This window comes from Bos mutus, chromosome 28 (assembly GCF_027580195.1).
Source record: "Bos mutus isolate GX-2022 chromosome 28, NWIPB_WYAK_1.1, whole genome shotgun sequence".
Classification (NCBI taxonomy): Eukaryota; Metazoa; Chordata; class Mammalia; order Artiodactyla; family Bovidae; genus Bos; species Bos mutus.
In genome coordinates, this window is record NC_091644.1 from 15928088 (window position 1) to 15948392 (window position 20305).

Here is a 20305-nt window from a genome sequence, read left to right on the forward strand (position 1 = left end):
AGTGGACACAGCTGGGATCAGCTAAGCACTGAATGGTATATGGACCCTACAAGGGATGGTTCAGTCCAAGAAGCTTCTGGGGAAGAAACTTATTGGAGAAAGCTACAGGATGTAGGAAGATTGGACCCAAGTCAGTGATTGCCTTTAGAAAATGGAACTGGAGGCAAGGGCAGGATGGGGAGACACACCATTATTTTTTTTTAACTTGTATACATGTTTCTTTAAAATGGGAGTGTATTACTTCTGTAACTTAAAAACAAAAAATATATATATTTTTATAGGTTCTATTATACATATTGATGTTCTCTGCTCAACTGAAACATGAAATATATGGTAAAGGGATACAGAAAACACAGCTGGACTGGTCTCGTTGGGCAGAGAAATTGGAGGTTTGTGTGTTAGACCACAGGAAACACCATAGGCCACTGAGCAGGGAAGGTTAAGAGTGATGTTTTCGAAAGACTTGGCTGAGTGTGTAAGGGTAAATAGAGGATGGTAGTGTCAACCACAAATTGGCACTTGCCATTGGTACTTACCATCTGCCTCTACAAGAATTAAATCTATGTTGCTGCAGGTACTAATTTCAACACCCCCTGAAAGGAGTTCAGGATGGAGAGCTGAAATGAGGCACTCTGTGCTCTGGTAAAAACTGGCAGAACAGGTCTTCAGATAGTTAGATATAATCAGGAGCCAATTTTATGAGCCCAATTCATTCTTATACCTTCCCATATCTAGAAAACCACTAAAATCCTTCATGGTGACCGGTGTTCCTCATGACTAGCAGAAACCTTCTGGGAAAAAAAAAAAAAAAATGTGTTTGATTGCATGTACTTCCCTTTTACCAAAATCACACATATACTGACCTTGCCCTCTACTTCTTTGGAGCAGTTTCTCAGAGTTATCTGAGGTGCTGTCTCCTGGGCTATAGTCCTCATTTTTGCCCAAATAAAACTTAATTCACAACTCTCACATTGTGCATTTTTAAGTTGACAGTAGGAGCTAGACACAGAAGTATCAACTAGGGCTTATTATAGTCTGGGTATAGGGTGAAGTGAAGATGATGAGAAATGTAAAGAGTTAACATTCAAACTAACCAGAGGAGCACAGGCCAACCGGCTGGGATAGGTGCTGCCTATGGACCATTGGTCCAGCTCTGCCCATGAGTGCCAGGCTCGGATTAGACATTAGCCCTGATAAGTATGACAAAGGATGTTCCCATTGGATTCAGGGATTAAAAGAGGGTCCGTCAAAGGTAACGTCAAAGTTTCAGGACTGTTAAAAGAAATGGTGGTATTTCTGCTGGAATGGGGAGCAGTGAAGGAATGTTTTAGAGGGAAGAGAGATTTTCTTTTGAACCACATTGAGACTGAGACAGGTAGAGATCTGGGTAGAGAGGTCTTTTTTGTTTGAGATTTATTTATTTATTTTTGGTTCTGCTGGGTCTTCATTGCTGTGCACAGGCGTTCTCTCGTTGTGGCTCCCAGGAGCTACTGTTCGTTGTGGTGCACGAGCTTATTGCAGTGTTTCTCTTGTTGCAGAACACAGGCTGTAGGGGCATTGGCTTCAGTAGTCGCAGCACAGGGACTCAGTAATTGGGGCCCGTGGGCTCTAGAACACTGGCTCAGTAGTGTGGCACATGGGGCTTGGTTGCTCCCCGGCATGTGGGAACTTCCCAGACCAGGGATTGAACCTGTGACCCTTGGCATTGGCAGGCAGATTCTCAATGAGTAGACCACCAGGGAATGGGTGGAGAGGTCGTTAAAGCTGCTGGTATAGCCCAGGGAGGTCAACACTGGATGTGCAAAGAGGGACTCCCATGAGTGAATCTCATGAGTCCACTTACTCAGCCAGTTCTGGGTCTGAGGAGCTGGGAAGGCAGCAACATGATCCATCCTTTAAAATGTTCACCGTGGGAGAGAGACAGGGAAACCACGAGTTCTGGTGTGGTCTGTTAAGGTCAAGGAGGGAGTTGCATGCAGGATAGCCACTGGGGAGCAGAGAGCCCAGCATCTGAGCCAGAACAGGAAACTGAGTTTGAAGGACTAGTTGGATTTTGCCCAGTTAAGGGGAGGGAAGAGAAAGACATTCCGGGCAGAGGGAATAGCGCATGTGAAGATACATGAGTTTGAAACAGCATGATGATTCTGGGAACTCTTGTTAGCTCTTGTATGGCAGAAGCAAAGAGTGGTTGCACAAAATAGGACCTGAAATAAAGCAGTGACAGCTGAGATGGTGAGAGGAAGGTTAAAGGTGTCATCATTAGGGAATAGGTTTCTAGCAGAACTTTGTAGTTCCTGGCCTCAGGCACAGCTATGTAAGACTAGCCTAAGGAGCTAGGTAAAATACACAGATGCCAAGGTCCAGCCTGGATTTCAGATTCAGGAAGCCTTGGGTGGAAGGAAGAATCCGACTAATTCCATTCCTCCATATGAATCCAAAGCACACAAAGGTTTAAGAGTCCAGGAAACTTCAGGGTTATCTGTTTTTAAGAGGCTGGAAGAAGAATCAGCAAAGGAAATGAAGAAAGAGGTAGTCAAAGAACAGAAGTGTACAACAAAGCCAGTCCTTACAGGAACACAGAAACGCAGGTTAAGGCAAACAGAATCAGCAGTTAAATTGCTTTGGGGAACCTAGCCCAGGGTCTGACCCTGATTGAGTGCTCCATAAATGAGTCTTATGCTTGGGAAAAAAGACTTTAAATATAGAGGTGAGACCAGAAACTAAGATGCAAGTTTTTAAGAAGGGCATGACCAACCAAAATTCAAAGGCCAATAAGAGATTGGGGAAAATATTCCCAGCAGGTGTGATGGGATGTGCTGTGCTTCACTGCTTCAGTCATGTCCTACTCTTTGTGACCCCATGGACTGTAGCCTGCCAGGCTCCTCTTCCCATGGGGATTCTCCAGGCAAGAATACTGGAATGAGTTGCCATGCCCTCCTCCAGGGGATCTTCCCAACCCAGGGATTGAACCCAGGTCTCCCACATTGCAGGCAGATTCTTTACCATCTGAGCCACCAGGGAAGCCCATTAATGGGATGAGTTAATATTATTTTTATGCAAAAGAGCTTTGTGTAATAAATAAGAATACCCTCTAAAACCTGCCAGATGAATGGTCAGTGAAGATGAACTAACAATATGAAACAGGAAGTAGCATGGGCCAACGAACGTGGGTGTTTGGTCTCACTGGTGTCAGAGGCAGGTTGAAATGCTTTACCATTTTCACTTTTTTTTTGGCCACACCATGTGGCATGGGAGATCTTAATTCCCCGACTAGGGATCGAACCTGTGCACCCTGCACTGGGAGGGCAGAGTCTTAACCAGTGGGCTACCAGGGAAGTCCCCATTTTTTGACTCTTAAGTTTGTGGTAGTGGTGTAAATCAGAAGGACTCCCTCCTAAAACAGCCTGTGTGTCAAAAGCCATAATAGTGTTCCTATTTTACCCTTTAGTTCTAATTCTGGGAATTTTTCCTAAAGGAATCATTCAAAATATGGAAAAACTGAAAGCAGAAAGATGTTCAACATGACGTTATTTATAACCATGAGAAGATGAGAAACATCAAAAGCTAACAAGATAATGACATGGGGAACATCAAAAGCCAATAAGATAATGACTAAATAATTATGGGAATCTAATTGACCATTACAAAGTTATTAATTTTTATGACTATATAATGACAGAAATGTTTTAAGTGGAAAAATGAGGTCCAAAGCAGTACATACACTACTATCTAAATTTTGTTTAAAAAAAGTTTTTTAGATTATATTCAGTGTATAATAGGTGAATAGAAAAAGAACCAGGAGAAAACCCACTGAAGTGTTAATAGTAGCTTCACTGCGTGATGGGAATTTGGAAACTTAATTTCATATATTTTTCTGTATTTTCTACATTTTTCACCTAGACTGTGTATTACTTTGATAATCAGAAGAAAAATTAAGATGCTATTTATTTTTAAAGTAAGGTATTAAAAGAAAGGAAGGATAAACTCGTATACAGCTTACAATGATGCTTTTTAATTGGATACACAAAAGACTGGCAAGAGTGATAGGACTCTGGGTGTTTTTTCCCCTCTTTTCCAAGCTGCTTGTAATGTGGTTGTGGTCCTTTTATAATCAGGAGTAAGTATCTAATAATGAACAGCGTGGTTGGATAAAAGTGCCGCAAAAGCGGAAGGAAAGGACAAGGCAAGGTGCGGGGTTTTTTCTTTTCTGGGCCTTGTTGAGCGTCAAGGTGATAATCTGTGTTATGAGGGAGACCTGTGAAGCTGCTCAGAAGATCCTGAGCTGTCAGCATCCCAAACCGTTCTTTTAGATCCCATCCTCCTTTCCCAGCCCCACCCCACTCCCCAGTTCCTGCTGGGAGTCCACAGGGAGATTTCTTTCTTGTTGTCCAGAAGTTTTCACAGATGCTCTCGGATATTAGCATTGGTTTGAGCAGAGAGTCTTCCTTGCGCACTTGAATTTGGGGACTTCAGGTTCTGCTTGTTGCTGTTGCTGCTGCTAAGTCGCTTAAGTCGTATCCGTGTGACCCCATAGACGGCAGCCCACCAGGCTCCCTCGTCCCTGGGATTCTCCAGGCAAGAACACTGGAGTGGGTTGCCATTTCCTTCTCCAGTGCATGAAAGTGAAAAGTGAAAGTGAAGTCGCTCAGTTGTGTCCGACTCTTAGCGACCCCATGGACTGCAGCCTACCAGGCCCCTCCGTCCATGGGATTTTCCAGGCAAGAGTACTGGAGTGGGGTGCCATTGCCTTTTCCGCAGGTTCTGCTTAGGTTTCTTCAAAAGTAGATGCCAGTGACCCAGGGTCTGCGGAGGAGCAGAGCCCCTTATGAGGACAGACTTCTCACTGAGAATAGCTCGTGCTATTCACTAGTCCCAGGCCAGCATGGCCATCCAGTCTTTAAGGAGAGAGGAGGGAGAAATAAGGAAAGGAAAGAAGGAAGAGAGGAAAGAAGGGAGAGAGGAAGGGAGGAGAAAGAAAAGGGAGAGAGGTCCTGTTATTTTCCTTAAGTACTGTTTGAATGTTTCAGTGTGGGAAGGACGCTTGAACCTTCTTTTGGTTTAAAATTTTAAACGTTTAGTTGTTAAACATAAGTGAGGTGTGGTTCTTTAAAAAATGATCTGGAAATTAAATAGTGCTGCTGGCTGCAGGGGAGGAGGCCTGCTCTGCACAGCTGCGGGCAAAGCCCTAAAGGAATGGAGAAAGAAATGGAAAGAAGTCTGCTCACCTGGTAGAAACTAACCCATGAGTAGAAAGGATTATCCTGGGTTTTCCTACAGGGCAGTTTAGGAAAAAGAGAGCCAGTTGGGAGCAAATTGGGAACTTATTCCTCATTAGTTGAAGCAGATGGAAGAAAGTGAAGGCAAGATGTGAGTGAAAGCAACCTGCATGGCCTTTGACAAGACCAGCCTTGGGCTGTGCCCCCGCAGAGTTTTCGGTGCTGGGATTCCAGGCGAGTTAGAAGCCTGTGCTCTGCTTTAACCCGGGGGAAAGCCACAGTCAGCAATCAACAAACCCAGTTTAACTCTGCAAACATTTGTTGATCGAATGTTAACTCTAAGACATTTTGCTTAATTGCCAAGACAAATAAGATACAGACCTTCCTTCAAGGTGTTACCCCTCTGGTTGGATAAAGTGATAAATATATATGAATGTAAAGCAAATCCCTCTTTTTTGGATAACTTGGAAGTAAAATCTCCTATGTGAGTATATATGAAAGGGTAAAAGCAAGAGGCCTCATTATATTTAGATTTTCTTTTTCCTTAGATCTATTTCTAAATTGTGAGCCATTCTTTTAAATACTTGTAGTCCCCTTCTTTTGAAACAAAACAAAACGCATTCTCAAAAATGTCTTCTCAAGTAGAATATCAACTTCTTGAGGACAGAAACATCTGTCTGTGTTCACCATGCCTATAACAGTCCTCAACAAGCATTTGTTGGGTATTATTAATGAATATGCAAGTCAAAAGACAGACAAACACGTTTAAAGAGGACTCCTGTCTCCTGGCAAGCTACTGATAAAATTCTTAATTACCTTTCAACTTTTAGACATAGTCTTCTGAGATGTATTTTCAGTGTTCCACACAATCTTTATTTTTCTTTGCATGTTTCATATCTGAACATAAAGCTTTTGAGCATCTAGTTGAGACTAAGGCATCCGTGCTTTCAGTGTTGCCCGTGGTTGGCATCTGTGTGGCCGTGTGATCACGTTTAACCACCTGCACTCCTGATGTTCTATTGCCCCCTAGTTGCAAAATGCAATAAAACACTGAAATCTTATAAATGAGCATGGCCATACCAACAGAGAAATGGGTGCCAAAATATGATGTTTGTCAAATGATTTTCAAAAGCCCAACATCTTTGAAAAGTTATCGACGTGCAGTGAAAAAGTCTAGGTTCCGAAGTGAAGTGCTGTTAAAGCAGCTTTGACTCTTTACCTGGTAACTGTTCGCTCAATTCTCAGGCAGACCTAGTAGTGAGAGAAATAATCCTATAGGTGAGCTCAATAAGCCGAAACCCATAAATTTGCAGCAAAATGTTACTTACTCTCATAGACCTGTGGCTTAATCTCCATTAAAAAAGTTCTCTGAGCAAAGCTGAGACACCTCAGAATATACTCAGTGTTTGTGAACGTCCCTTTCTCCGGGTCTGGAGGGATGTGTGTGCCTGTCCGTCTAGACGCTGTTTTAACCCTTCTGGTGCTGGACTCCAGGTCTCCTCCTCCTCCTTTCTCCTGAGGCAGAGCCCACGCTGGCACACTAACCTGCAGCGTCTCTGTGCTTCTCTTCTTACCTCCTCTTTCCCCTTCTCTTTCCCTTTTGCTGTGGTGTGTCCAGAAAAGGAAGTCGAGTTCCAGCGTGCACCTAATGGTGAGCCTTGCCTGCCCACCCATCCGCCCGCTCCATGCTGCCTGCGCCCGCCTGCCAGCCACGCAAACCCATTCTGCCATGTGCGTGTGCTTCCCTCATCCTCACTGCATGTCTGTGCCGTGCGGGCAGGTGTGGCCTGTCCTGCCAGGCGGGGTCCAGTGCCCGAGGTCACCCAGCGGCCTCAGAACTAGGCATTGGAAGGTGTGGTGTGGCACTCCCCGCTGCAGCGCTTGGACTGCCCCCAGCAGCCCTGGGGCAAGATGTAAATCTGGTAGGGATTCGGGGCCAGGTGGAAAGCACAGGGGGAGACCCTCACTCATGGTCACTCAGGAGGAGAGGCCCTGCTCCCTGGGCACGAGCACTATTTCCTACGGATCAGCAGCCAGGGGGCCTCCGTGTGGAGTGTGGAGGAGCCGGGTGGAGGCTCTGAGCCTCACTCTCACTCAGTGGCTTTCCCCTGTGCTGGTGCCCATTAGCCGGCTGTGCCCGTGTTTTGTCCTTCCCACCCCACCCACAGGGGCACCAGCTGAAAGGCTGCAGAGCTTGTCTTCTTTCTCAAGAGACACAGAGCACCCAGGGGAATGCAGCAGCCTGAATCCTTATGAAACATCTATTGGGTTGGCCAAAAAGTTCATTTGGATTTTTCCATAAGGTGTCATGAAAAACCCAAATGAACTTTTTTTGGCCAACTTGATATTAAAGCCAGAGGTGGGGCTACCTGTGTGACATCCCAGCCCTCCACAGATACGGCAGGTTTTACAGACATGATACAGTCCTTACCCCGGGTCAGGGTCTTTGTCTCAGCTTTGCAAACACAATGGCTTTGTTCAATTAGCCCCGAATAGGTCCATGTCAGCAGCTGAGTGAGGAGGGCTCTGCACTTTTTTGGGGGATATGGAAGAGAGCAGAGCTTTTGTGAGATTAGGCCCACATTCTGTCTATTCCTGGGGCCCCCTTCTCCAGCCTGCAGAGTTCAGCAGAGTCTTAAAGCACCTGGTACCTGGCTTGAGGTTCCATGCCGAGCCCCAGATTTGGGAACGTCTCAACCACTGATAGCAAGTTACAGCTTCAGGTGTGGTCCAAGGAGCCACAAAAGAGGCTTCCGGGCAAGAAGAAGTAGGGCAGTCTAGAGAGCTTCCTGGATGTGTTCTGGGGGAGAAAAAGCACGTCCTCGCTGCCAGTGTGCCCTCCTCGGCACCCCGCACATTGATGGTCGCTGGACATTTGTGTGTCTGCATGTTGAAGAGCTCACAGGCATCAGGCTGCTCCTTAGTGGCTCCTGGTTCCACACGGACTCCCAGTGAGACTCAGTGTATTTATTGGTTAGGGGATTCTAAGAGGCAGGGAGCATCAATACGGCTCCTTGCCCTGGAGATCGGCCTCCTTCCTTCCTCGCCGTCCTCTTCCTGCCTCCCTTGCTGTGCCACTCAGTGTGATATTCTGAAAGGCAAGGAGATAGCCTAGTGGCCTGCTGCTGTTGGCCTGCTAGGCAGCCTGCTGTTTCCTGAGGACTGGGACTGCTGACACAGCTCCCACCTGGACCCACCTGCTGCTCTTTGGAGTTCTGCCCTTATTCCCAGCTGATCACGTCTAAGATCAGTCAGACAAAAAGGCCAACAGCACAGCCCTGTGTCTGCTCCCCCGGGTCAGTGGTTGCCTTTTGTATCCAGAGTCAAATTCCACCCCTTTCCTCTGTGGATACTGTCTCCTCGACCAGGTTTTCTTTCTCTTCTTGTTCCTCTTCAGATCAGGCTTCAATCTAGTGTTGTAAGGGGAAGGAAATGCAGGTGGCAGATGGAAAGGGCAGCAGGAGGCTGCCCACAGGGACCCAGAGTTTCTGAATGTTGTTCTGCTTTCTCATAAACTACATTTCTTTCCCCCTATAAAGTGAGAAAATCTGAATTTCTCTGCGTGAAGTATGATTGTACAATGACAGGGCACCTAACATCAGCAAAGATTTCTGGAGAGATGCTTTTCAAACGAGTCTTTGGGCTCCTTCCACCTTGAGGATGCCTCCAGGGCTAGGTCTCTGGGTCCCTCCAAATAATCTCTGATCATCTGTCCAGCCACTGCTCCCACCCCAGAGTGTCACGGGAGTGTTAGCCCACCTCAGGTCTAGCGCCTCCGGACCAAGCTGGGGGACAAGGGAGGTCTGGGAGTCAAATCCAAGCAACTTTGGTGACTCTAGAGGAACTAAACCATCTGTTTTCTTGTCTCAGCCACAGAGCAACAACAAAAACAGTCTCGTAAGCCCAGCCCAAGAGCCCGCGCCCTTGCAGACGGCCATGGTACCTCCTGACTACGGCTTCTCCGCCCCTGCCCCTGGCTGCCTCCCGCTTCTGCCCGCTTCCTTCTCTCGCCCCCCTGCCAGGCCTCCTTGGCCACGTCCCTTCTCATCCCTGTAGAGCAGGTGGCTCTGTGTACTGCCCCCTCGTGGTCCCGCTTGGCCATGCTCCCTCCTGCATGGCATAACTGCTCCTGCTCCCTGTGCTCTTGGGGGGGAAGAGTGATCAGGGCTCTCAGCTAAGCCTCCCAGCCCCAAATGGGTCTGCTGGGGGGCCGGGAAGGTGAGCTGCTTCTAAAGGGAGAGGGTAGGAGCTTCCCTGGGCTCTGTACCTCAGTTCTTGAAGGCCTCCTTGTAAAATCTGCCTCAGCCCCTCCTTTACAAAGCAATGAATAGGAAGGGGGCCTGGAGTCCCCCACCTCTGGATGGTGCTGAGGTGTCTGGGAAGCCCCCATGCTGTCTGAGTTCTGTCCTGGCGCAGTCAAGGGCACTAAGTGCTCTCAGGGCCCCCTCTGCTGCTGGCTAAGTGGAGATGGCCAGGGGGGTGACTGGGAGAGAGGGAGGGGAACCGGTGCTGCTCCCCACCTCCTCCTCCCTGCACCCTGTCCCCCAGAGCTGCCTGCTGAGGACAGGAACTTGGGGAGAGGTAGGGGTGGGTGGAACAGGCAGCAGTCTGGGCTCAACTCGCTGAGGGCCACCTGTGAATCTTTCGGGGAGACCTCAGTCCACTCTCCCAGTATCCCTGTCTCCCACACACCCCCTGGTGAGCACTGTTGGCCAGGCCCAGCCTGTACCCTCAGCCCCACAGCTGCTCCAGAGTACTTGTCCCATGGGAGAAAGGACACTCAGGTCTGGCTGCATTTGAGAGCAGGGGCCCTTGTCCTCAGCTTCCCCAATACCTGCTTCCGTTAAGTACCAGGCCTCTCCTCCTAACCAGCCAGTGCTGTCCCCTAAATCTGGGCCTTCCAGCTGCCTGGGACCCAGTTGAACCAGGATATTTTGTCTTGTAAGAATGACTGGCGAGCAGGCCTCAGTGGTCATCATAGGGTCAATATTCGAGGGTTGGGGTCCCTCAGGGGAGAGCCGTAGGTCCGTTCCCAGGTCAAGAGGGTAACTTTCATCTTCTCTCACAGGAGCCACAAACCACCGTGGTACACAACGCTACTGATGGGATCAAGGTGAGTGGCTCCTGAGCTGGCCTCCTGCTTTCCAGGTCAGCAGGAAACAGGTGGGCTGGGTCACAGGGTCTCAGGGTCCTGGAGACAGCAGCCTAGAGGCTGCGCCTGGGGCCATGGTGTTTGCAGGGTCTAGGCTGGGGGCAGCAAATGGCCTGTCGCACAGTGTTCCGGGGAAGAACATCATACCTCAGTGATTCTGAGCTCAGGCTCTAGAGGCAGACAGGTCTGCATTTGCATCCTGGCCCTGGGCCACTGGACAAGTCACCCTCCCACTCTGCATCTCAGTTTCCTTATCTGAAAACTGGAGATGCTAATAATAATAGAATCTTCCTCCATGACTGGTGAAGCTTAAATCAGAGTAAACATGAGCTAGTAAAACAGAGGCAAAAATATACAAATCCTAGAGCATTAATTCTCCATTGCCTCGCTCCTTGATGTCCTCAATATCCTTGTCTCCTTATTTTTACTACCATTAGTAAATATTTATTGAACCATCCACAGCTCTGGTTTACAGAGGTGACAAGAGGAAATCTCTCTCCACAGGTGTAAGGGAAGCAGATGATAAACAAAAACTGTACAAATAAGATAAAATCCAGTAGCGATAAATGCTATAAAGAAAATGTCACAAAGTAAATAGAGAACGAACAGGGCCTCTAATTAAGTGGTCGGGAAGGGCCTCCTTTAGGAGGTGATATTTGAGCTAAAATACTAAACAACTGGAAGGTGGCAGCCGGGTAGACCCTGAGGCAGAGTGCCCTAGACAGTGAGGATGCGGGGGTCGGGGCCTGGCGCAGAGGAAATCAGAGCTCAGAGCATGGTGAGCAAGGAGAGGGAGGCAGGAGGGCGGTGAAGCTGGAGGGGCAGGCGGGACCTGCTTGGTCAGGTTGATATGAGTTTGTATTTTTTACCAGCAGCAACAAAAAGCTGTTAGAGGCTCTTAGCGGGGAAGTAATGGAGTCCAATTTACACATCGAAAAACTGGCCGTGTTATGGGCAAGAACTTTAGGGAAGAGGCAGGTGTGGAAACAGGGAGGCCAGGCAGCTATGGTATGAGTTCAGGTGCCAGATATTAGTATCTTGGGCTCAGCTGTGCATTGGAAGAGAGGAGGTAAGACGCGATTTATTTTGGAGGTAGAACTGACCGATTTGGTTTTAGATTGGATAATTGGGACATGAGGGGAAGAAAGAAAGGCATCAGCATCTTATAAAATCAGACCTCCAGATTTTAGCCTGAACAACTGGATAAGTGGTACATTTACTGAGTTAGGGAAGACTCGGGAGGGTGTTTGGGAATCAGAGTTTTATAAGAGTCACATGGCAAGGGTCTGATTCCTCCTTGCAGCTCCCATAGGAACACGTACTCTGCTTTTGTTCGGCTTGGTTCCTCTGGTTTCCAAGGGCCTGAGTTTATAGAAACTTGTTCTTTTTGGCCCGCAGGGCTCCACAGAGAGCTGCAACACCACCACAGAAGATGAGGACCTCAAAGGTAGGTGTTGGCCCATAGTGGGGAAGGGGCCCCAGCAGTGTCCCGAGGGGACACCTGCCTCATCTCCCCCAAGAACTGAGATTGGTGGCTCCTTGTACCCTAGGAGAGGGTTTGGCCTAAAAGCTACTTTCCATGGGCCCAGGGATGAGGCCCCTGTCTCGTGTTGCTGGGCTGGGCAGGTGGCTTCTCTTCTTTGACCCCACGTCTAGGATAGTTAAACGAGGGCTTTTCCTGAGCCTGTCCAGGCCCAGGGCTCAGAGAGTTGCTCCTGTCGCTGCTACAGTGTGATATCCCAGATCAGGGACATCTTGAGTCCCCGCAGAGGTGGCCTGCAGACGTCATGAGCCATTAATAAGGTCACCAGTGATCCCAGTTTCCCGGGCACTAAGGTAACTCCCCAGGATGTAGAACTTTGGGCTCTAAAACTAGAACAGTCCTGGACGCGTTGGGGTTGGTGGGTCACTCTCGTCACAAAGCCTTGGCATGAGTGACGGAGTCAGAGCCACATTTGGCCCTGCCCCAGTGGTCCCGTGAGAACACCAGCTTAAGTTTGGGCCTGGCCAGAGTGCCAGGGGACATGGGAAGGCATGGCAGGCCAGACCACTGTGAATCTCTGTCCGGCTCTTTGGTTTGGCCTCCTGGGATTGTTCCCTTTGCCTTCAGTAAGAGACCTTAGGCCAGGTTCTCAGAAAAGTCGGAGGAATGTTGCAGCTCACAGCTGAGCGAGCACACCCGAGGCAATAAGGGAGCAAGCAAACCTTTGGTAATCAAGAAAAGAAGAGAAAGCAGAAATATATAAGGCAGCAAAGAACAGTGCCTTCAGGGCTGCCGGGATTGAGATCAGGTCATTTCAGTTCTGGTGATACTGGCAGAGTAAGCGGCTCCTTCACTGCTGGGCTCTCGACCCTGTAGCCCTGGTCCCTAGAACATCTTCCCTGGGAGCAGGGCTCCTTGTACAGGCTGTTGGAAGGCTCCTCTGGAAGCCGCAAACCCAGGTCTGTGCCCCTTCCTGGGGCTTTCAGCTGGGAGGCCTCTCCGCCAGCGTGGACGTGGTCCCAGGTCCACAGCAACCCGAGGCATCGCCTTGCCTCGGTTCTTCAGTGCCACGGGCTCGGGTCCTGTCCGGCTTGCTCGCTCACCTGCCTTGTTTTGTTTGTTTTGGCTGCTCTGCCTTGCCCTGCCCTGCCCTGGCTGGCTAGCTGCCCCGCTCCGCACTGGGAATGGCAGCTCGATGCCTGAAGGACGGAGCTCCCGGGACAGGACAGCCCCCTCTGCAGGCATGCAGCCCCAGCCTTCTCTCTGCTCCTCAGCCAGTAAGTGTGAGGGAGGCACATTCTGGCTTCCGTCTCCCTGGCTCGTCCTGAAGCCCCTCAGGGATCCCCCCACCCACTGCCCAGAGCTGTCAGCCCAGCCCAGCTGTCATCTAGTGACTACAGCTTCGGGAGCTCAGCCTCTGCTGGGTGGGGGAGCTGATTGGAGGTGCTGTTAAGACCAGACAGAGGTCCTTGAGACCGGGGCCCAAAGACATGAAGAAAAGCGGGTGGAAGAATGTGGCAGGAGGGAAGGAGTAGAAAGCCAGTGGGGTATGCAGAGAGCCTTGTCTCAGTGCTGAGCAGGAAGAAAGGTGGAGTCAGAAGTCAGGCCCATGGTAGTGGGTGTGAGGTGGTGGAGAAATTCATAGTCAAGAAAACGTGTTCCCCTCAGTGCTTCTTGAGGGTCAGCATAATATCACACTAAGAGCTTGGGGTGAGACTGACCTGAGTTTAAATCTAGCTCCACTACCTTCAAAAATGCGTGAAGTAGCTTAACCTCCTGGAGCTACAGTTTCTTTATCTGTAAAGTGGTAATAAAATGACACCTCAGAAATGTAAATGGGATAGTGGAACATCTTGATACGATGCTTAGCTGGTTAGTGGTAGCTTGTATTTACATCTTCAGTTGTGTTTTTGTAGAGGATGCCTTCGTCTGCTTCTTTCCCTCCTACCATCGATACTTCTAGAGTTTCTAAACACGAGCCTCTTCACCCGTAGGGCCCCAGTCAGGTCTTGCAGATGGGCTTGGTGGGGTTGGAGAGGGTGTATGTGTGTGTGTGGGTGTCTGCGTGTGCACATACCTGCTTGCCTTTAGAAAGTGGATGAAGCTCTGTGGTTCCCCTAACCTCCTGCTTATTCACCCGAGCCGCCCTCCTGATGGTGCTAATGCCCGTGGGGCCCTGTGCTGGCTGTACCTGTGGCTCCACTGTCCTCTCCCAGTTGTGCCCCTTGGCTGTGCTGTTCTAATGCTCACATTTGTCTTGCAGCCTCTCGCTCATGGCCTGGGCCAGCCTGGGGCTCCGGTCAGGGTTAGGCTGGGCCCCCCTTGCCCTGGCAGCGCCCTCTGCTAATAGTGGCGCTCCCTGTAAGTGAGAAGGAGCGTGTCTCCTGCTCATGAGAGCGGGGTGTCATCAGCAGTCCCTTGGCTTGGAATTGGGGTGGGGGGCACTCTGAGGGCACCAACTCTGCCTGCCTGTCAGTCTGAGCCTTGTCCTTGGTTTTCCTGAGGGACACATCCTGGCTTGAGAGCTGGTATGAGATTTAGAGTTTTTCCAAGGGTAAATGGAGCTGGTAAGAGGCTCCATTTAAAAAGTGTTTATAGTTCCAAGACCCTTTACCCCAAAAAGCCCTGTGGAGGAGACGAATAAGGCGAAGAGAATTAAGCATCCATCCCAGGGGTCTATTCATTCTTTGGAGCCCTCCTCAACCCTGGCTAGAGTCTGCTTTCAGGCTGGCTGGTGCCCAGAGCTAAGTTTTGGACCACTCTGTGAGGGGTGGGGGGATGGGGGAAGAGCTGGTAATTGAGACCTGACTGAGCCCCTTCAGGTGAGAGAAATGAGTGGTGGAAACAGCCATATCCAGGAGATGCTTCTTTGAGAGCCTGAACCTGTGGGGATGGGATTCAAAGACTGAGGGCAGAGTATTCACAGGGTGTCAGCCTCCTTGGCTTTAAAGACAAGAGTGTTTTCTGCATCCTGGTTATTGATGGAGAGGGAGGCAAAGGCCAGAGGATCATAAGGTGGGCTTTAGGACAAAAGGGTCATTAGCTCTGTGGACAACAGAGGGCAAAGGGAGAGAACGGTGGGCTCGCTTTTCCAGAGAAGGGCCTTAAAGAGAGAAGAGGGATGTCTTTGTCAAAGAAATCACAGGGGATTCTCTGATGGATTGGGGAGGGCTTTGCGTCACTTGGGAGAATCCCAGTCTCACATGGGTAAATTGCTGGATTTTTCCCCCTACAGTGCGGAAACAGGAGATCATTAAGATCACAGAACAACTGATTGAGGCCATCAACAATGGAGACTTTGAGGCCTACACGTGAGTAGAGACCCATTTCCTTGAGATCAAAGTCATCTCTCAAGCCTTTCCCGCCTTTCAAAAAGCAGCTGGGATCCAGGGAAAAGAGAAGGCTGGGCCTTGGGCACAGCATCTGAGTTAAACACCAGGCCCCTGGGAGCCCTTCCAGGTAGACGTTGGTGATTGAGCCCACCCGTGGTGCCCGGGCTGGTGGGTTGAAAAGGTGGAGCCAAGCTGCTCAGCTGGCAGGGCCCTGAGATCTCAGCCAACTTGTCAGGCCCAGCCTACAGCTCACCTGCTGCCGCTGGAGGAAGATAGACAATAATTCTCATAAAAGACTGACGGGCTGCTTTTTTTTTTTTCTCCTCCCCTGTAGGAAGATTTGTGATCCAGGCCTCACTTCCTTTGAGCCTGAGGCCCTGGGTAACCTCGTGGAAGGGATGGATTTCCATAAGTTTTACTTTGAGAATCGTGAGTGGGTTCGTGCTGCCGAGATACTCCTGCCTGCCCCTCACCCCCTTGCCTCTGTCCCTGCTCACCTTCTCCTCTTCCCAGTCGCCCGCTTTTCCCTTACTGGGCCTGCCTGCCGCACTCTGGTCTGTGTGCTTGCCTCCGGGGCGCTGAGGATGGTCTTCAGCTGGCATCTCCAAAGGCCCTCCTCCCAGAGCCCCGTGTGCCCCTCTGTTCTGCAGCAGTGCCGCTGTATAATAATCAAGGCCACTGTATTTCTTTAAGCCTTACCTCTTTCCAAGGCACTTGGAAACCATGAGAGGTTAGGTTGAGATGATATCAACGAGTAATAATGAAGCTCTGTGTCTGCAGGTTTCACAATAGAGGAAATTAAAACCAGGATAAGAATGTGCAAGCAAGTAACAGGGCACCGTTGACGACTGTGAGGTCGGAAGTTGTGGCTAGGGTCCTCCTTCCAGCCACTGAGGGAGACAGGAGTCCTGGCTAGGGGTGGGTGGCTGGGGTGTTGTGCTCCAGACAGTTCCTGGAAGTCCCAGAGCATAAGAAGCTAATTCATCACCTCCTCCCATCTTTCTTTCCACTAAGACCATCCCTCTCCTTATTTTTTTTCCTCATCTTTCCCACTTTATCCTTGGCCTTCCCTATCCTGCCCTGAATTTTATTTTCTCACTGTTTTCTCTGCTAACTACCATTCTCTTCATGTCTCAGCTACAGTTATAAACCCTAGGTTATCTAAGTAAGTCTATTAGCCAGAAGCAATTCCAGAGCTCACAGAAATTCTCTGAAAGGTCTTGTGTAGCCCCTAACATTCGAATTGAACTAAAATGTGAATCTCAGTAAAAGCAACACAGTTCATGGTGTTTGCTGATAATGGCCACACATCTTCTTTTGGTTTCCCCCCAGAGGATCCTGGGGGCTCTGGGAGTACCCTCAGCTTGGTGCTTTGCTGACTTTATTTTTTTTTAACTTTGGACCTTTATAAAAGTCAAAAATCAATTTTGAATATTTTAAGTTCCTGGTTTTACTCTACAGCCCTAGTTATGGACAAGCCAACCCTTATGAGGGCTTCCCAGATGACTCAGAATGGTAAAGAATCCACCTGCCAAGACAGGAGACAAGGATTTGATCCCTGGGTCGGGAAGATCCCTTGGAGAAGGAAATGGTAACCCACTCCAGTATTTTTACCTGAGAAATCCCATGGACAGAGGAGCCTGGCCTGCTACAGTCCATAGGGTTGCAAAAGAGTCAGACGCGACTGAGCACACACAACGCTTATGAAATCTAAACCCACCTGTCGGGGTAGAAAGATCGTCACAGGCTTTCGTTAAGATAATCTAGAGTTCAGATGTTGTGTGGGCAAATTACTTCACCTCCTTGAGCCTATTTCCTTATCTTATAACGAAGAAAATAATATCGACCAAGGAATATGGCTCATGCATGTAAAACCCGCAGTACATTGTCTGATTAAAATACTAGCTGCTGCTAACACTGCTCCCCACCTTTCTCTTCCTTTTAAATAATTGAAACTAATCTAATGGGGTTTCCCAGCCTCTGGAGAGTGTATGGGGGAACTTGGCGACTCCCAGAATGGTTACTGGAGAGAGGGTGAGACTTGGGAAGTGCAGGCTGGGAGGAAAATGCCCGTCCCCAGGCCTGACGCCCTCCTACCTACCTCACCCCGCCCTGCCCACTACAGTCCTGTCCAAGAACAGCAAGCCCATCCACACCACCATCCTGAACCCACACGTCCATGTGATCGGAGAGGACGCGGCTTGCATTGCCTACATCCGCCTCACCCAGTACATCGATGGGCAGGGTCGGCCTCGCACCAGCCAGTCGGAGGAGACCCGGGTCTGGCATCGCCGGGATGGCAAGTGGCTCAATGTCCACTATCACTGCTCAGGGGCCCCTGCCGCACCGCTGCAGTGAGCTCAGCCACAGGTGCACCTGGTGGGGCGCGGGGGGCTGGGACACGTGGGGTCAGAGGAGGAGGAAGGGGCTGAGAGGTGGCCTTGGGGGAGGACATTCGGGCCGTCCCAGGAGCGCAGTGAAGGCCGGCAGTGTGGTGGGTGCAATAAGTTATGCTCTCAAGTCAGACAGACTTGGGTCTGGCTCCATGACACTACATTGGGTGACCTTGAACAGGTTACTTCCCCTCCCTAAGCCTCATTTGCCTCAGCTGTTAAAAAGAGGGAAGGAGCGAGCTGTGCCTGCCTCCTTTGTTGTGAGATTTAAATAAGGTCCTTTTAGGTAAAGCAGTCAGTAAGTGCTCAGCAAATGGGAGGCGATGTTCTGTTTAAATACTAGCTTCCCCCCTCATCCTCCACCTTCTCAGGCAGAGTTGACCACGTGTATAATTGTGTTTAAGTCTCTGGAACTCCTGTGTGCGTACTGTCCTCTGTCCTGTTACCACGTCTGTCCTGTTTGACAGGGGCATGAGGAGATCCCAGCCGGAGGTCAAACCTTCGCAGCCAGTGGCTCTGGAGGGCCTGAGTGACAGCGGCAGTCCTGTTCGTTTGAGGTTTAAAACAATTAAATTACAAAGCGGCAGCAGCCAATGCACGCCCCTGCATGCAGCCCTCCCGCCCGCCCTTCGTGTCTGTCTCTGCTGTACCGAGGTGTTTTTTACATTTAAGGGGGAAAAAAAGAAAAAAAAAAAAGATTGTTAAAAAAAAGTGGGATCCATACCATGATGTGTTTTAAAACCATCGACAGCCCTTGGGCTGGCAAGAAGGCAGGAGTCTGGGTGATGCCCATCCTGGCACAAGCAGTGGGCTCACCCACCAGCCCTGAAGAGGTGAGCTCGGCCTCTGGCCTCCATGGACTCGGGACCAGGCAAGAACTCTGACAGAGCTCTGGGGGCTGTGTGATGTGACTGCAGCCTCTGAGATGGCCTGCCTGCCCCAGGTCTCGGAATGGACTTCTTCAGAATTTGTATACGCGCCTAGAACGAGGCTTATGAGAACACCGTGGCCAACAGACCTTCTTGGGAGAGAATGTGGAGCTCCCAGCCTGCCGTGGAGGCAGCTGAGAAGCAGTGGCCTCAGGACTGAGAAGCAGGGCCCGGACGTTGCTGTACTCTACCATTTAGCGTAGAAGGGAAGAGAATTGGTGCTGCAGAAGCGTGTCTGCTCCGAAGCTGATGAGAAACCTCGTGTTAGTCTGACATGCACTCACTTACTCATCCATTTCTATAGGATGCACAATGCACGTGGGCTCTGATCTTGAGGCCCAATCCTAGCAGCTGGGAAGTGGGAGGGGTTGCCGCTTTGCTTTGTGTTTGTTTTCTTATAACTTAGCAAAGAGAGAGCCAGGCCTTGGTCTGGGCTCCCCCTGCCACCTTTGGCAGTTCTGTTTCCGTGCTGACTTGGACCATCTTTGTCTTGCCTTCTCTTGGTGGTGGTCCCTGTGTTGACTCTCATCTGGGCCTGGGCCCTCTGCCAAGTGCCCCTGTGGGATGGGAGGAGTGAGGCAGCGGGATTGAGTTGACGGTTGTTTCTATGCATTCAGGCTGCCCTCAGGGCTGCCTCCCTTCTTACTCTTCCCTTGCTGCACGCCAATCTCTTTTCCTGTCTTTGAGACTGACTTGACTACTCTGGCAAGAAGAGGTATCCTCTATAAAGAGACTTCTTTACTGACCAACTGAAGTATAGACTTACTGCTGGACAATCTGCATGGGCATCACCCCCGTCTCACCTGCATGTACCCAAAAGAGATATCCAGAGCCAAGGCTCCTACCTTCGTTGTCCCTCTCTGTGCTCAAGGAGTTCCATTCCAGGAGGGAAGAATGTATACTCTAAGCAGATAGCAGAGATGATAATGGAGGAGCAATTGGTCATGGCTTTGGTTTCCCCCCAAACAACTGTGCAGGTCTGTCTGCACAAATGTCTGCACTATTGGGGGAGAGATGGGTAGACCCCAGCTCCCTGGACTGCCTTAAGGAGGCACAGGAGCTGGGAGAAGAGGCAAAGCTACAGGTTTACCTTGGAGCCAGCTGAGAAGAGAGCATACTCACGGGTGCTGGTGCTTGGATTTAGCCAGGCTCCTCCGAGCACCTCCTGCATGCCCCAGCCCCCGGGTCCCAGCCGTCTCCCGCCCTGCAGCCTGCAGTACCAGCACGCAGACACCTTCACCACAGGGTTTGGTTTTGCTGGCTTGAAGACAAATGGTCTTAGAGTTCATTAAGACCCATAGCTTCATATGGCTGCTCCAGCCCCACTTCTTAGCATTCTTACTCCTCTTCTGGGGCTAATGTCAGCATCTATAGACAATAGACTATTAAAAAACAACACCACCACCACCTTTTAAACAGGAAATGGAAGGCATTTGATGCAGAATTTTTGCATGATGACATAGAAATAATTTAAAAATAGTGTTTGTTCTGAATGTTGGTAGACCCTTCATAGCTTTGTTACAATGAAACCTTGAACTGAAGATATTTAATAAAATAACCTTTAAACAGTCCATTGTGTTACTGCTGTGGGAGGCTTATGCCCAGAGGTTTAGATTTAACAGCCTGGGTTACAAGGCTTCTGGTGGAGAACTGGACCTTCTCCCACTCCTTTTGGACCCATTTTAGAATAAAACTTCCTCCTAAACTAATCGGCCTCCAATCACCCCACTGGATTGCTGAGGCGAGTTTGGGATTGGGGTTGGGGAGAATTTGCGCTCTTCGGAGGTGAGCTCCGAGGCT

At 49.7% G+C, this 20305-nt stretch overlaps 1 protein-coding gene across 15 annotated transcripts in view; it reads left to right on the forward strand.

Annotated features, from left to right (window-relative positions):
* CAMK2G (calcium/calmodulin dependent protein kinase II gamma) overlaps positions 1 to 20076 on the forward strand; it is a 55440-nt gene extending 35364 nt beyond the window's left edge. For 3 of the 15 annotated variants that reach the window (XM_070364451.1, XM_070364447.1, XM_070364449.1), the window contains 8 exons: positions 9087 to 9155; positions 10285 to 10329; positions 11767 to 11815; positions 13015 to 13128; positions 15087 to 15162; positions 15518 to 15612; positions 17309 to 17553; positions 18044 to 20076. In XM_070364451.1, coding sequence (XP_070220552.1) covers positions 9087 to 9155; positions 10285 to 10329; positions 11767 to 11815; positions 13015 to 13128; positions 15087 to 15162; positions 15518 to 15612; positions 17309 to 17541 — 681 coding nt within the window. In that variant the 3' untranslated portion in view covers positions 17542 to 17553; positions 18044 to 20076. Of the gene's footprint in view, positions 1 to 6834; positions 6868 to 9086; positions 9156 to 10284; positions 10330 to 11766; positions 11816 to 13014; positions 13129 to 15086; positions 15163 to 15517; positions 15621 to 17308; positions 17554 to 18043 lie in introns of those variants that run through there. The other 12 variants (XM_070364448.1, XM_070364452.1, XM_070364450.1 and 9 more) reach the window with 7 other exon arrangements.
* The last annotated feature ends 229 nt before the right edge of the window (positions 20077 to 20305 follow it).